The sequence below is a fragment of the Aquarana catesbeiana genome, linkage group LG05 (assembly GCF_042186555.1).
Source record: "Aquarana catesbeiana isolate 2022-GZ linkage group LG05, ASM4218655v1, whole genome shotgun sequence".
NCBI lineage: Eukaryota > Metazoa > Chordata > Amphibia > Anura > Ranidae > Aquarana > Aquarana catesbeiana.
In genome coordinates this window covers 583211090-583227452 of record NC_133328.1, presented here as the reverse complement: position 1 = coordinate 583227452, position 16363 = coordinate 583211090, and the positions used below count along the sequence as shown (strand labels likewise).

Sequence of the window (16363 nt, the reverse complement as noted above, 5' to 3'; positions counted from 1 at the left end):
TTTTTTTATTATTTTGTTTTTTTTATATGTATATCTTTGTCCTGCGAGAAAAATGTCAGCAAAAAACACAACAAAAAAATAAAAAACCCTCAGGGGCCATAAAAATCTACTACACCCATAACCTTCACAATCGTCCTTATCTATGGGTAACAATACCAATCGGCTGAATAGAATAAAATCTATCCTGACCCGTTATCCCAAGACCAGCCAGTCTGAGGGTAGCAGTACAGGTAAGGAGGATTTCACAAACACAAGCGTTCAATGCCCAAAGATAATCTTTTGTCTGTGGGTACCTTTAAATTGCGCTCTTATTAAATAATCCCTGTGTGTTTAATTTATTAATACAGAAACCTCAAAGCCCTAGGTTAAGTGTCCATCTAATATACCTCGTACAATACGGATGATGCTTTAATTGAACTTATGTCCTGTGGTCAGTATAAATACAACATGCAACATAACATATGTTACTGTCAGTTATCCGCACTGCTTGTATTTATACTTTTGAATATTATTTATAAATGATAAAGGTGTTGCAAACAAATATTAAGATTTTCTTTATAAATCATTAATTAAAATAAAAATAAAAAAATAAATAGATATAACTTAAAATAGTTGAAAATAAATAAATAAATAGATATACCTTAAAATAGTTAAAGATAAATAAATGATAAAATACAATAAAAATAAACAAATACCTGTTAAGATATACCTTAAATTTAAAAAATAAATAAATTATAAAATACAATAAAAATAAATACTGTAAATAAATGTTAAAGCCCAAGTTTGGGCAATTTTTTTTTTCCCCCATGCAGTGGGGCTGTGCCAGAACTGCATGGGTTTTGCTTGTTTTGTCTAGGGGTGACCGCAGAGCTTATAATCACCCGATCCTTTGATCCTCTGGAAAACAACGCTCCCCCATGTGCAGCGATGACTGTTCCTGGCGTCTTCACATCCAGAGCTGGTCTATCGGTGTCCACCACAGAAGACCAAGGGGAGGGGGGTTCAAGAGTCGAAGGGACCGATCTTGCATCAGGAGAACCGGAGGATTAGGTGAGTGTATCTCGCCCTCTGAAACCCTAGCCTGAACAAAAACAGGCTATTAACCCATGCAGTGTGGGCACACTTGCCCGTTCAGCTTTAAGATATACCTTAAAAGAGCTAAAAATAAATAAATTGTAAAATTAAAAGAAATAAATAAATGTTAAGATATACCTTAAAATAGATACAAATAAATAAATAAACGATAAAATAAAAAATAAATAAATGTTAAAGCCTAACTCCAGGCAAAAATCTTTTTGCCCATGCTGTGCCTGCACTGCATGGGTTAACTGCTTGTTTTGCCTAGGGGTGAACAAAGAGCCTATACTCACTCGATCCTACATTCCCCCACTCCAGCGGTGGACTGTTCCTGGCATCTTCACATCCAGATCTGATCTATGGGCGTGATGACGTCAGGAGCAGTCCACCGCACAAGACTGCTGGACAGTGGGGGGAGGACCGGAGGATTAGGTGAGTGATAGCTAAAAAGTTGTATTCGGACATTATGGCGCCATAAACGCACTGTAAACACGGCAACGGCAATTATAATGCATTTACGATGCGATTGCATTTAGCCTTGTAAAAAAATGCTCATTAACATTATAGGTGCATTATTATGCTTTAAGGCTGCTATAAAAATTAAAACCTATCTGAGAAAACCCTTAAAAACACTATTTTGGTAAAGTACCAGCATGGATGATGAATACCTTTCTTACATTTTCCATGATATACTCAGCTTAAAAAGTCTGATGCTGACAGGGTCTCTTTAAGAAGAGCTGTGGTCTCAATGTGGGTATTCTCATACAATAAGGATGGCCAAACTGTTAGTGGTACCTTAATAATGGCATGAGGCCAAACTCCAGACAATGCATTTTATTTAGTTTTGGATGGAGGAGGGAAGAGTTTGAGCCTCTGTCAGGTTCTCATTGCTGTCTGTGTTCCTAATGGGAAGAATTCCCCTCTCTGTCTCAGCACAGGCATTGATGTTCGTTTTCTCCAATGGAGACACAGAAAAAGGGTTAACACATATGTTTAAAAAAAGGTGGGCTTTAATGTCCACACACCACACATATGGGTCTCTGGGCTAACAATCGGTAGCCAGCGGGAGCAGTTCCTAAACATGTAACCACTGTGACAGCCAATCACAGTGGTGACATGATTGCCGATCCTTCCCACCCCCCTGGGCATTCAGTCATTTTTAAAGGGACGCCAGGGTGGGAAAGAAAAGGGGTTAAACTGTCTGACAATGTTTTTTTTGCTGTCCCAGTGACTACTCTACCCCAATTTGTTCACAGAGATAGGAAGTGAGGGAAAACTGTCCAATGGGGTCACTGACACAAATAAAAACCAGGCAAGAAATCTGAACTTTTCCCTATACTATCCAAAACAAAAGAAAACCATTTTGGCTGGAGTTCAGTTTTAAATGGGGACCTTTGGCAGGCTAACAGTTGATAGTTTAAGTTAATCCAGGGAATATCTGATTGCCTGTTGAGGGATCAGCAGGGAATTTTTTTTCCCCCTGAGCAAATTGGATCATACTTTATTGTTTTTTTTTTTTTTTGCCTTCCTCTGGATCAACTGTGGGTATAAGATTGTATAGAGGTGCATCTCATAAAATTAGAATATCATCAAAAAATCTATTTCAGTAATTCAATTCAAAAAGTGAAACTCGTATATTTTATATAGATGCGTTACACAAAGAGTGATATATTTAAAGCATTTCTTTCTTTTTGATGATTATGGCTTACAGCTAGTGAAAACTCAAAATTCAGTATATCAGAAAATTTGAATAATACATAATATTACATAAGACCAATAAAAAAAAGGATTTTTAATACAGAAATGTTGGCTTACTGAAAAGTATGTCCATGTACAGTATAGTATGCACTCAATACTCAATACTGCTGAGGTGTTATGGAAGCCCAGGTTGCTTTAATAGCGGCCTTCAGCTTCTCTGCATGAAGTGCTCTAGAATTTCCTGGTAGAGGGCTGCACTGACTTTGGACTTGATAAAACACAGTGGACCAACACCAGCAGATGACATGGCTCCCCAAATCATCACCGACTGTGGAAACTTCACACTGGACCTCATGCAACGTGGATTCTGTGCCTCACCACTCTTTCTCCAGACTCTGGGACCTTGATTTCCAAATGAAATGCAAAATTTTCCACAGCCCATGATGATTTGGGGAGCCATGTCATCAGCTGGTGATCCACGGTGTTTTATCAAGTTCAAAGTCAGCGCAGCCCTCCACCAGGAAATTCTAGAGCACTTCATGCTTCCCTCTGATGAACAGCTTTATGGAGATGCTGATTTCCTTTTCCAGCAGGCACTTGGCCCACACTGCCAAAAGTGCCAAACCTGGTTTAATGATCATGGTATCACTGTACTTGATTGGCCAGCAAACTAGCCTGACCTTAACCCCATAGAGAATCTGTGGGGTATTGTCAAGAGGAAGATGAAAGACACCAGACCCAAAATGCAGACGAGCTGAAGGCCGCTATCAAAGCAACCTGGGCTTCCATAACACCTCAGTAGTTCCACGGGCTGATCACTTCCATGCCACACCATACTGATGCAGTAATTCATGCAAAAGGAGCCCCGACCAAGTATTGAGTGCATACTATACTGTTCATGGACATACCTTTCAGTAAGCCAATTTTTCTGTATTAAAAATCCTTTTTTTTTTTTTTTTTTTTTTATAGGTCTTATGTAATAGTCTAATTTTCTGAGATACTGAATTTTGGGTTTTTATTAGCAGTATGCCATAATCATCAAAGTTAAAAGAAAGAAATGTCTGAAATATTTTACTCTGTGTGTAATGCATATATATAAAATATATGAGTTTCACTTCTTGAATTGAATTACTGAAATAAATTAACTTTTTGATGATATTCTAATTTTATATGTATATGGAAGTTTTCTACTTGTGTGTGTTATGGGTTTTCTTTTTCTGTGTTGGTTAAACTGGATGGACTTGTGTCTTTTTTCAAACAGATTACCTATGTAACTATGTAACAGGACCGCATTCTGGCGAATTTGTTTCAATCACCAACAGAATTTTTTTTAGCAGACAAATACAAGGGTAAAAAATGAAAAACATTTCCATTCACTTTTCCAGATGATTCTGATAGTTGCTATCATCATGTATAAGTGTTTTGCACAGGTAACAAGAGTCTTAATCAATAAAGAGCTGGAGAGTAGAGAGCCGTCAGCCCCCGGTGTGCATGTCATCTGCAGTCTGTGGTAGACCTCACTCGACAAAACAGAGAATAACAAGCAAGTAGTCCTCAGCCTGCTTTTACTTCCACATTCTGTGAACAGATGGCCACTTCCTTTGTTGATATTGTTAGACCTTGTATAGGCCTCATTATACTGGCACTAACAGATGCCGCAACCTTTTTATGAATGACAAAAAGATTCCTAGGCCATTAACTGGCAACGCCTCCCTGACTTAACCACATCCAGTTCTTTAATTAGATATGAATGAGCATGCTGCCTCAGACATGTCCCTGCTGAGACTTTAGACAACATGGAAGTGCACCTCTGACCCCCCACACACAACGTAGGTGACCATTTTGTCAGACTACACAACATTCAGCTTGTCAATGGTGCCTCATGACACAGATTTCTGGGGATATTATAGACTACATTCTGTCGGGTATTGTATAGGCTCACAATCAGGAGAGGACCAGGATAGCGGGGAGGGGGACATTTGTCTCCTGGGCCAGTACGAATAAAAAGTGTTGGGCTGGTGTCCCTGAGTGAAGATACTTCACTATTCAGGCATTGAAAAGACCTACAAGCCCTACTGGACCTTATATAGCTTTCTGCTCCTCGTTCAGACCTGTGATTACAGTATCTGGCTGAGGGAAGTGTTTCAGCACCAACTTACTTTGCAGCTACAAGATTTTATGTAACCAAATGCCAGGAGCCACAATGGATCGCCCTTCACCATGTTCATCCCTCACTTTGGCACCATAGTTGTGGTACATTTCTTTAGTTGACAGAAATCTGTCCCTATAACAAGGGTTAGTTGATCACCTTTGTCCCTCAAACTAAAGATTCCCAGTTCTCCCCTACTCTTGCTATGGTGCCCTACTAATTTACAGCTCTGTAAGATTCTGGTCAAGCCATCAATTAAAAATCTGCCTCAGTGGTGTCACTATCTTCTAGTGATTGCATCGGCCTTATTCTCTAGAATACCTGCCAGGTCCATAAAATAATTGCCTTTGAAGTAGTTCATTCCATAATGATGTCACTGGTTAATAGTATACTGTCTGTATAGGCCTTATTCTCTAGAACCCTTGTGACCAACCTGTGGGCTGAGGGCCGCATGAGGCCCTTTGGTATATGATGTGTGGCCCTCGGACCTCAGCAGTCTGTAGTAAGAACAATGATTAGGGTAATAGCATTGATCTCTACTAACCTCATGTAACATATTCCCAGATTCATATTGTCTTCTTCAGCATTACCCCAGCAAAAATGTATCATGACCACACTCTCGGACCCTCATTTTCTCTATTAGGTCTGCAGTTTCAGACAGTCCTCTCAAGCAAAAAAAAATCAAAGGGCCCCGGTGGAGAGTTGTCAGCCAAACAGTGGGGTTTATGGGAGGTGCAAAATCAGGCCAACTTCTGCATAGGAACCAATCAGCTTCCAGGTTTTATTGCCAAAGCTTAATTGAACAAGCTGAAGATGGAAGCTGATTGGCTACCATGCACAGCTGCACCAGATTCTGAGTGCTCCAGCTTTAGTAAATCTACCCCACTGACTGCATCCTATCAGATGCAGTCACTGTTCGGGTATTCAAGAAGCTGTCAGCTGAATTAGAGAAATCTATGCATGTATGGCAAAGGTGAATGCCTAGCTCCCAACTGTCCCTGATTTCAAAGGACTGTCCCTCATTTTGAACAAAGTCCCTCTGTCCTCCTCATTTGTGGTCTGATTTGTATAGTTGTATATAAAATGCACTATGTATCTATCAAATTGTTTCCCAGTGCTAAACCTTTCATCAAACCTCTAAACTGCTGCATCTGAAAACTTAAAAACACAATATAAAGGAATAGTAGTGGTAAAAAAAAGTGGTTTAATGAATCATTTTTTCTGTATAATTCTACTTTAAGGGGGTGTGGCAGGGGGTGTGTCCTATGCTTACATACTTTTGCTAATATGTGTCCTATGTTCCCATCTCAGAAAGCTGGGAAGTATGTGAATGAGTAAAGGTATTGTATGTCCCTCTTACTAGTTTCCATGGGAAAGGGGGGTTAACAGCTCCCCCCCAGGTAGCCTACAAAAAAAATGCCTATTATAAACACAGGTTCAACAGTATAGAGGGATCAGTCACCACATTTTCCAGACTAACCTGCAGCAAAATAAACTTCTACATATATTGGTCCTGTACCTATTTTCTCTTTTTTGTTCATTCTTCCTGAAATTTGCACATAAGGCAGCAAAAAGCTAACTCCACAGCAACCGATCGATGGGATATTACATTCTGCGTAATTGTAATATGCATTGTTTCACCAATAAGTTTTAGCTGCAGATCCAAGTCCTACGTTTGTAACAAATAACAGTATTTAACCATACAGTAAAACCAGAAAATGAAGTCCAGATTTGTTGCTATGGGTTAATGCATGTGGAGGTATCCTGTAGTTGGAACTAGAAGTCCCGTCATGCCAGCTGTGAAGGTGACTCTCACCTGTAGTATGAATAAAGCGCTGCCAACACCAGTCCAAACAGAAAACTGGGCCAAAATGCGTTAGTTGCTGGGAGTGAAGTGAGCTGTCTGCCCATGTTTAACACCGGTGGACAATAAAATGCTTTTTAATGCAAGGCTGAGATTTATTTATTTCCACCAATGGCTGCTTCAAATGTGTGTTATATATTTTTTTTGCCTTCATGTATATGAGAATAGCAATGGATACACAGATGGGCACAACCCATTACAGACATGCTGGCAAAGTGAATTCAAATGACCAAATCAGGACAGCGAGCTTGCCCTTCTTCCTGCCAGCCTCTGTGCTTAATCTCACTGTCTGCTGCCAGTAAAATGAGCTTTGCGTGCCCAAGAAAAGCATCTCTTATTGTTACACTGCTTTATGAATTTCAAAGAAAAGGAGCAAACCGCAACACAGATGTAAACAGGTTTAAAAAAAAAATGCACTGACAGTCTACAAGCATTTCTACACATACTAACTAGTAGTATGCACAAATGCTACGGCGGTTGTACTTAATCTAAGCAAAGCAGCTTACTTACTTCTCAGGCTCCTTTTCATTTTGCTGCTTTGACTGTGGCTGGAGAACATTATTAACCAGTTCAGTGATCCCACTAAAGGGAAACCACCTGTTTGGATAAGCAAACAAGGCAACTTTACCACAAGGAGTACAAGCAACAGGCTCAAAAAGGTTGTCATCCCAAGTCACTACAGGACAATCGTGAAGTTGGAGTCAGAAATTCAGCAAGCTGTTGACAATGGATCAATGGATGCACTTGCATTTTTGTTGTGAATGGGTAACTGAATTCCAAAAAAGAAACTACTTTTGGGAATCAGTGCGACGCCACATTTGCCGCCGATTTGGCATGCAATTTGACATGTCAAATTGCATGCCAAATCACATCAATGGGAACCAGGGCTAAAGGAAATAAAATTAAATGCAATAAGAGGGATATGTATGGGACACACAGGGGTTGATTTACTAAAGGCAAACAGACTGTGCACTTTGCAAAGTGCAGTTGTACTCTGCAAGAGCAGTTAAGTAAATGAGCAGAAGCTCTGCTGACTTCCATCATCCAATCATGTGCAAGCAAAAATGCTGTTTTTTTAAATTTTCCTTGCACGTGATTGGGTATTCTTTGCAAAGTGAAGCTTTACCTCATTTACTAAGCTCTGGAGCAACTGCACTTGCAGAGGGTAACTGCACTTGGTAAAGTGCACAGTGTAATTGCCTTTAGCAAAGCAACCCCACAGTTCCTTTCGGAGAGGCATTGGTTTACTAAAGGAAAATAGACTGTGCACCTTGCAAAGTGCAGTTACCCTCTACAAGTGCGATTGCTCCAGAGCTTAGTAAATGAGATGAAGGCTCACTTTGCAAAGAATACCCAATCACAGGCAAGGAAAAATTAAAAACAGCATTTTTGCTTGCACATGATTGGATGATGGAAGTCAGCAGAGCTTCTGTTCATTTACTAAGCTCTGGAGCAACTGCACTTGTAGAGGGTAACTGCACTGTGCAAGGTTGCACAGTCTGTTTGTCTTTAGTAAATTAAACCCATTGGGGTTTATTTACTAAAACCAGAGAGTGCAAATCTGGTGCAGCTGTGCATGGTAGCCAATCAGCTTCTAACTTCAGCTTGTTCAATTAAGCTTTGAAAAAGAAAAATAGGAGCTGATTGGTTTATTTGCAGAGCTGCACCAGATTTTGCACAGTTTTAGTATATTACCCCATTGATTCCTATTGCCCCTACATTCCTTACACTGCCCACCTAATGTAAACATAAATTATAATTGGATCCCTCACAAAATTTGCCCTTATTTTACATTTATTTTGTAAATTGAAAAAGGAGTGTGCTTCAGCTATGTATGTGTCATTTTGAATGGGTCAGCATTTTAAAGTTGTTTTTCTCAGTGACTAAAATGTTGACCCATATCAACAAGGAGAGGTGTTTTTACAACCAAAATCTTTGCATTACTTTTCAAGGATCAATCCTCCTTCCACATCTGATTGAATATATCTGTGTTCTTGACCAACGTCTGGGGTTCCATTCTGTATGACAATGCAATTGAGTCTGGGTTCACACTATGTGCGGCTGTGGCTTGCAGCAGGGGGTCCGGTGCATCCCCGTTCACAGTTTCAGGTCTGAATTTTAGCCTGAATTCGGACCTGAAACAGAGCCAAAGACGCACAGGACCCTTCTGCTGTGCACTCTGCAGCCGCCCCAGAGATGTGTGAACCATTGAGAGCCGTCACACTCTTCTGTCATGCAAATTGGATCCGGGGAAGGGCACATCCAATTCGCATATGTGTGAACCTGGCCTAAAAGTATCTATTTGCTTTTGTGAAGAATGTTATACCTTATGTGTAATAGATTTAGGGACTTTATTTTAAGTGGAATGTACTCACAGAAACAATCCTGGCTGTCCATGGGATGGAAGGAACACATTATATGGCTCCTTTTTGGTGCTCTGTTGAAAAATATTAACACTTACTGGCCACTTTATTAGGTACACCTTGCTATTTCCAGGTTGGACCCCTTCTGCCTTCAGAAATGCCTTAATTCTTCATGGCATAGATTCAACAAGGTGTTGGAAACATTCCTCAGAGATTTTGGTCCATAGTGACATGATAACATCACACAGTTGCTGCAGATTTGTCGGTTGCACATCCATGATGCGAATCTCCCATTCCACCACATCCCAAAGGTGCTCTATTGGATTGGGATCTGGTGACTGTGAAGGCCATTGGAGTACAGTGACCTCAATGTCATGTTCAAGAAACCAGTGGTGAGATGATTTGAGCTTTGTGACATGGTCTTGTTGGAAGGAGCCATCAGAAGATGGGCACACTGTAGTCATAAAGGGATGGACATGGTCAACAATAATATTCAGGAAGGCCGTGGGGTTTAAATGATGCTCAATATGTACTAAGAGGCCCAAAATGTGCCAAGAAAATATCCCCCACACCATTACACCACCACCAGCCTGAACTGTTGATACAAGGCAGGATGGATCCATGTTTTCATGTTGTTCACGCAAAATTCCGACCCCACCATCTGAATGTCGCTGAAATCGAGACTCATCAGACCGCGCAACGTTTTTCCAATTTTGTTGAGCCTTTGTGAATTGTAGCTTCAGTTTCCTGTTCTTAGCTGACAGGAGTGGCACCCAGTGTGGTCTTCTGCTGGTGTAGCCCATCTGCTTCAAGGTTCGATGTGTTCTGCATTCACAGATGGTATTCTGCATATCTTGGTTGTAGTGGTTATTTGAGTTACTGTTGCCTTTCTATCATCTCCAACCAGTCTGGCCATTCTCCTCTGACCTCTGACCTGTGACATCAACAAGGCATTTTCGTCCACACAACTGCTGCTCACTGGATATTTTCTCTTTCTCAGACCATTCTGTGTAAATCCTAGAGATGGTTGTGCCTGAAAACTCCAGTAGATTAGCAGTTTTTGAAATACTCAGACCAGCCTTTCTAGCACTAAACAACCATGCCATGTTCAAAGTCACCCAATTCCCCTTCTTCCCCATTTTGATGCTCAGTTTGAACTTCAGCAAGTCGTCTTCACCAATTCTAGATGCCCAAATGCATTGAGTTGCTGCCATGTGATTGGATGATTTGCAAATTGTGTTTCCAAGCAATTGAACAGGTGTACCTAATAAAGTGGCCGATGAGTGTATAAGCTGGATATTGTGTTCCATTCATGCAACCATTGTTGGCTACCATCAGATTCAAGAAGTTCCCCCCATGGGACTTTACAGGTAATGTACACAACATATGAGTAAAAGGCAATGTATGCCAATCTTTATTACACAAGCAAGTAAAAGCAATAAAATACAATATAGCTGGTCTAGATGCACAGATACAGCACAACACAATATTATTCTGGATACCCCATTGTCCATGGTAAAACAATATAATCCACCCTGTTATATGGCTTGATCAGCTGGACATGAGACCAATACAAAGTTTAACGTGTTTCAGAGAGAACTCCTTCATCAGGAGTAAAAAGGGATATACCATGTGTCATTTGTTTTCTCAAAGAACAAACCAAACCAGCTGTTTTGGTTAAAAACAATAAACAGTTAGGACTGCCATAAATGTGATCATGTACTGCGGGCAAAACGGAGATGCACCCTGAGGAGTCAGCATGGGATCACTGGGGCTACCATGATGTTGAAAACAGAAAAGATTTGTGCATCCACCCTGAGAGATGGTAAACAGCCCTTACCCAACCCTCTAACCAAAACAGCTGTTTTGGTTTGTTCTTTGACACAACATGATACATATTTCCTCCTTCTCTTCCCTGATGAAGGACTTAGTTCCGAAATGCGCTAGGCCTTTGTTCTGGTCTCAAATGCAATTGATCAAGCCATTCAACAGGGCAGAATATATTGGTTTACCATGGACAATGGGGTATCCTAGAAAAATATACTGTGTCGTGCTGCATAAGTACATCTAGACCAGCTACTATATATTGTATTTTGTTGCTATTACCTTCTTTTGCAATAAAGATTGGCATACATTGCCTTTTACTCATCTTGTGTACATTGCCTGTAAAGTCCCATGGGGAGAACTTCTTGAATACCTTGTTAGTCATTTAAGGGACGTTGGCAATTAGTGGGGCACCATTGTTCTTATTTATTATTGTTGACCACCATAAGTCAACCTCAAGCTGAAAAGTTTGCTTTGTTTTCATGCTAAGCTTACTTCTGGGGAAGTATTGAAACCCTGTCTCAGGGCAGGGCTGTCTCAGTAATGGAACCTATGTTTCTTAGTTTCCTTTGAATTTTGAATGGTAAAGGAGTTAAAGGTTACCAAGTTAACTGGTATCACTGGCAGCAGCTACTGCATGCCCCTAGCCAGAAATAAAGAACCGGCAAAAATTCTAGGGTCATGCTTGCTTTAGATGACGGTCACCTTTATTTTAAAACCCCTGTACCCCTATTTCATCTCTGATATGTTTCAGTGGAACTTCAATTGAGAACCATTAGTGTTTTTACAGCATCGTTACAACTTTTGTTCCAGCACTTGTATGATTCCATGATTCTTCACTCTTAACAGGTATGCCCCGACTGGAAACTGGCAACTTGTTTTTTTCCATAAAGTCTTCTCTATCTTAACCAATGAACTTTATTGCTTATTGTAAACTACTGCTGCTATGAAGTTACAAACACAAGGCTCTTTTTGGCTTGATATAATTAAAATAAAATAATTGGCAGTATACGATAAATGATAAGATTTTGCTTCATAGTCTTTGATTGCTCTCACTACATAGCTTCCAATGCAAAAATAGTAGACCACCCACATTATCTATTTCCATTACTTATTGAATCCCAGTTAGAAAAGACCAATTATAAATGGTAAAGTGTAAAGCCAAATCCTGATTGCAGCAATGGGGCTAGGGTGATTCACAGCAAGCTATCGGAACTAACTAGGCCTAAGATAACCTCCAGGTGGTTTTTCAACCAATAGGATCCTGAAGTATATGACATGTCACCCGCTGCTATTTGGATGTGGCCTTACACATTATCATTTATGATTGTTTTTTTCTAACTGGGATTCATTGTTGGAGTCTCTTCATACACTTTGACTAGTTGAAAGCAGCTTAAGGTTGCCCTATTTACATATGATCGCCTACTGTCCTCCTTGGTGGGTTTGATGTGATTCTGGAGCCCTTGTGTCCTCCCCCAAGATTGATCCTTGGACCTTCTGTGGTTTGCCATGCCTGTTGATGTCCTCTCAATACACTGAAGAAGCCATAAATTGGTGAAACACGTTGACCCCGGTGACTGGAAGAGTATTGTTATACATCTACATTTCATAAATTTTGATACGTAACTTTAACTACTACCTATACTCCCAATCTATTGTGAGATGTATAAACTTGGAGCCTCTTTGCCCCTTGGTTATTTTGAGGGGAATTTCTTCTATTTTTATACTATTATTCACTTGTACATGTGTTTTTTAACTTTTTTTGTAATAAAGGTATTGATCTTTTATAAATATTTGGTGTCTCTGATGCTGAGCCGATAAAGTCCAATCCTTTGTTTGGGGTGGGTGTATTCCAGTCCCAATACTTTTTTCCAAGATAGTTAATACTCACCACTTCTGCCACAAGTGCCCCCAATCTCTTCTATGCAGACGAGAGCCCACTGCTTGAGGAATCTTTAGAATCTGATACTTCTAGATTCTTGGTTCCCTGATTTGCACAGTGGTTTCTCCTGCTGGCTCCCAAGTCACAGGACACAATAGCAGCCAGTGGATCAAATCAATGAGTGCAACAGGAGATCCGGTCTCCAACACTCCCAGAAATGTCAGATTCTGAACAGTCTGTAGTTTCTCTTACCATTGAAACTGGCAGTATTGGCATCATAAGAGGTTAATATTAACTATTTTCTTTTCAGAGCACCTTTTTGAGCAATTGCATGTAGATAAGAGACTATCTGACACAGCAAATGTAAATCATACTTGGAGGTTTTTATGATACAGTTGGATTTCAGATTATATGTTGTGATTCACTTTCCTAAACATATGTTATGTACTTAAATTTTGGCCGGTATATGTGCCAGGGCTGTTTCTTTTTTCCCTAATCTAGCATTGTTAACAGGCGACTGGATATGCGACTCTCAACTTCAAGATCACCCACTACAGAGAGGCAGAAAAGAAAAAGCCAGGAGCCAGTGAGAGGATGGCAGCTACAAGAGTCAGCCAGCAAGAGATGTAGGAAACACACAGGTCTCACACTGTGAACTAGTCCACAAGCAGGCAGGAGGAGAGGACATCCAGCTAATGTGGATGGGGTAAGAAAGCTGCATGCAGCCATCTTACAAAGCCAATCAGGAAGCAGATGACACACTGGATGCAGCCTATCAGGTTTCAGTTTCACCTAACACCAAAGTAGCATAAAAGCAAAAAAAACACAGCAAAACAAACAAATAAAAATCAAGCCTACTGCACCATGAGGAGATTTACTTACTGTGAGAGCTGGGGTTTTTGTTCTTCTTTCACCCTAAAAAGATAAGTTTGTACAGCTGAGGGCAACATATAGGTATCATGCCACTATGAAGAAAAACTAGTGTGGTTTAAAAATTAAACCCACTCAAAACTGAAATTTCAGTTTTGCATATTTCCTGGCAAATTCAATAACCCATTGCTTTCTTATACCTCTCAAGGGCTCCAGGGGCTCCAGGGGTGAAAGGGGTGAAAGGGTGAAATCCAAATTGCTTCAACTGTTGCAAAGCCAAATGTCTTTTCCGATACATTTAACTAGACTTGTTCGGTAATGTTGATGATATTTTATTACTCATCCAATGTTTTGCTGTTTTAACGAGTGATGAAAATTCTTCAACATAATAAAGCATCAAGGTCTGAACTCTGAGCAGATTTTTTTCCCCATGCAGTGTGGGCCCAGCAGATTCACTGCTTGTCTTTGTCTAGGGCTGGGATCTCCAAACTACGGCCCTCCAGCTGTTGTGGAACTACATGTCTCATGAGACATTGTAAAAATCTTGAACAATTGGAGGGCCATAGTTTGGAGACCAATGGTCTAGGGCAGTGGTGTCCAAACTATGGCCCTCCAGTTGTTAAGGAACTACAACTCCCATCATGCCTAGTCATGTCTGTGAATGTCAGAGTTTTACAATGCCTCATGGGAAGTGTAGTTCCGCAACAGCTGGAGGGCCGTAGTTTGGACACCCCTGGTCTAGGGTGTCAGAGATCCGAGATATACTCACTTAATCCTCTGGTCCTCCCAGTGCAAAACCGGCCCCTTCAGCTCCTGCTTCCCCATGGTCCAGCGGTCTTGTGCGGTGGATTGTTCCTGATGTCATCATGCCCATAGACCGGCACTGGACATGAAGACGACAGAAAGAGTCCACCACTGGATGTAGGGGAGCGCCATTTTGTATCCATTCCTACACAAAACGAGCAAAAAAAAATACAAATACTGTGTTCTGTTCCCCAGGGGACATGTAGTACTTTGTCCCATATTCCTAGTTGCTGTCTTAAGCCGGCCATAGATGGATCGAATCTTGGCCAGTTCAGCAGGGGCTGGCCAAGATGTGATCCATCTATGGTCAGGCTGGTTGCACTGAAGTCAATTAATTGATCTACTTCAGTACAACCAGCCTATCAGATTTTTTGCAAGCGATCACTGACAGTGGTTATAGCAGCTGGCAGTGATCCTTGTGTTCTGCCAACGGGGAAAGCTCCCCGCTAGCAAAACACAATAGCACTGCGGGAGCGATTCCCCCATCAACATTGACTGTGTTGATGGGGTAATCGAGCGATTTTATTTCCTTCCACCCATGGTGTGTAATCTATGACTTGCCTAAGGCAGGACACCATCCACAGTCATCTGACAACACAGCTACCAAGCAGCAACTTTCTCCATCTCCAATCATCTCCAGAAACACTTTAGTCAATACGCCCCCATCCCCATGCATTTCTCATGAGAAGCTTGTCTCGGGGCAAGTGCTTGGAGATGGAGTACTACATATAGTTTGTCCCCTGGTTAGGGTCAGTTTGTGCAGGAATTTTTTTTTCTCCATACCAATGAATGTGAATGCATGGCAAGGCAAGGGCATTTAAATGCATGGTAGAAGAGTCTAAAATTACTGTGTACACTAGCCCTACGGCATGCAAAAGTGGACTCTAAAGTGAAATTGACACATTACTTGGACATTTCTTAGGCACTATTGTAGTTTAATGAATCATGTCAATTGACAGTCCAACGTGCATGAATCAACAGTACATTTCAAAAACAATTTCCATTTAAAAACACGGATCACAGTTACATTAGGGTATCTAAACCCAAAAAAGTATTTTCCAGCATGTTTGGCATCATGCCCCAATGTATGCAGATTTCTTAATGTCACCCTCAGTCAACTCTCTACCAGAGCCTGGGACCTCCATATTGCTAGGTATAAACCAATTAAATCTCATAGCGGGAATTTAAAACTACTAGGATGTCTTTTAGTTTTCGGACAGGTTGTCCAGCAAAACTCATTGGAAACTGCTGATTATCAGTGACAACATGCAACTCAAGGTGTCCCTCAATGAGGGAGTGCATTCATGCAGGTTCTTATCAGGCTTTTCAATCACAAGACATAGATGGGGGTGAGGGTGGCTAAGTGACAACATGAGTTGCATGGTGTGACTGGTAAATTGTTGGCACCGTCCAATGCTGAATGTTGGACAACCAGAGTGCAAACAGACATGAAACATAGTAGTTTATCAAGGTACATGTAGTAAATGGCTATTTAATGTTCATAGATTAATTATAGAATACACTTCCACATTAAATAACAGGTTTTGAACTGCTTAAATGTAATTAATCAGATATATTTCAGCTCATGGCTCATTCTCTTTAACCACTTTTAAGGACCAGGCCTATTTTTCAAACTTGTTGTCTACAAGTTAAAATCATTTTTTTTTTTTTGCTAGAAAATTACTTAGAACCCCCAAACATTATATACATTTTTTTCAGACACCCTAGAGAATAAAATGGCAGTCACTGCAATACTTTATGTCACATCGTATTTGCGCAACGGTCTTAAAAGCGCAATTATTTTGGAAAAATACACTTTTTTGAATTAAAAA

The 16363-nt window shown here is 40.5% G+C and overlaps 1 protein-coding gene across 48 annotated transcripts in view; it reads right to left on the bottom strand.

Moving 5' to 3' along the window:
• Window positions 1-16363, bottom strand: part of RIMS2 (regulating synaptic membrane exocytosis 2) — a 911223-nt gene that overhangs the window by 769646 nt on the left and 125214 nt on the right. For 39 of the 48 annotated variants that reach the window (XM_073632100.1, XM_073632110.1, XM_073632087.1 and 36 more), the window contains exons 2-3: window positions 13740-13772; window positions 7299-7385 (exon numbers count right to left, since the gene is read on the bottom strand). The exons of 8 other annotated variants lie outside the window; for them this stretch is intronic. In XM_073632100.1, the coding sequence (XP_073488201.1) occupies window positions 7299-7385; window positions 13740-13772 (120 nt within the window). The remainder of the gene's footprint in view (window positions 1-7298; window positions 7386-13739; window positions 13773-16363) is intronic. One more of the 48 variants, XM_073632098.1, reaches the window with a different exon arrangement.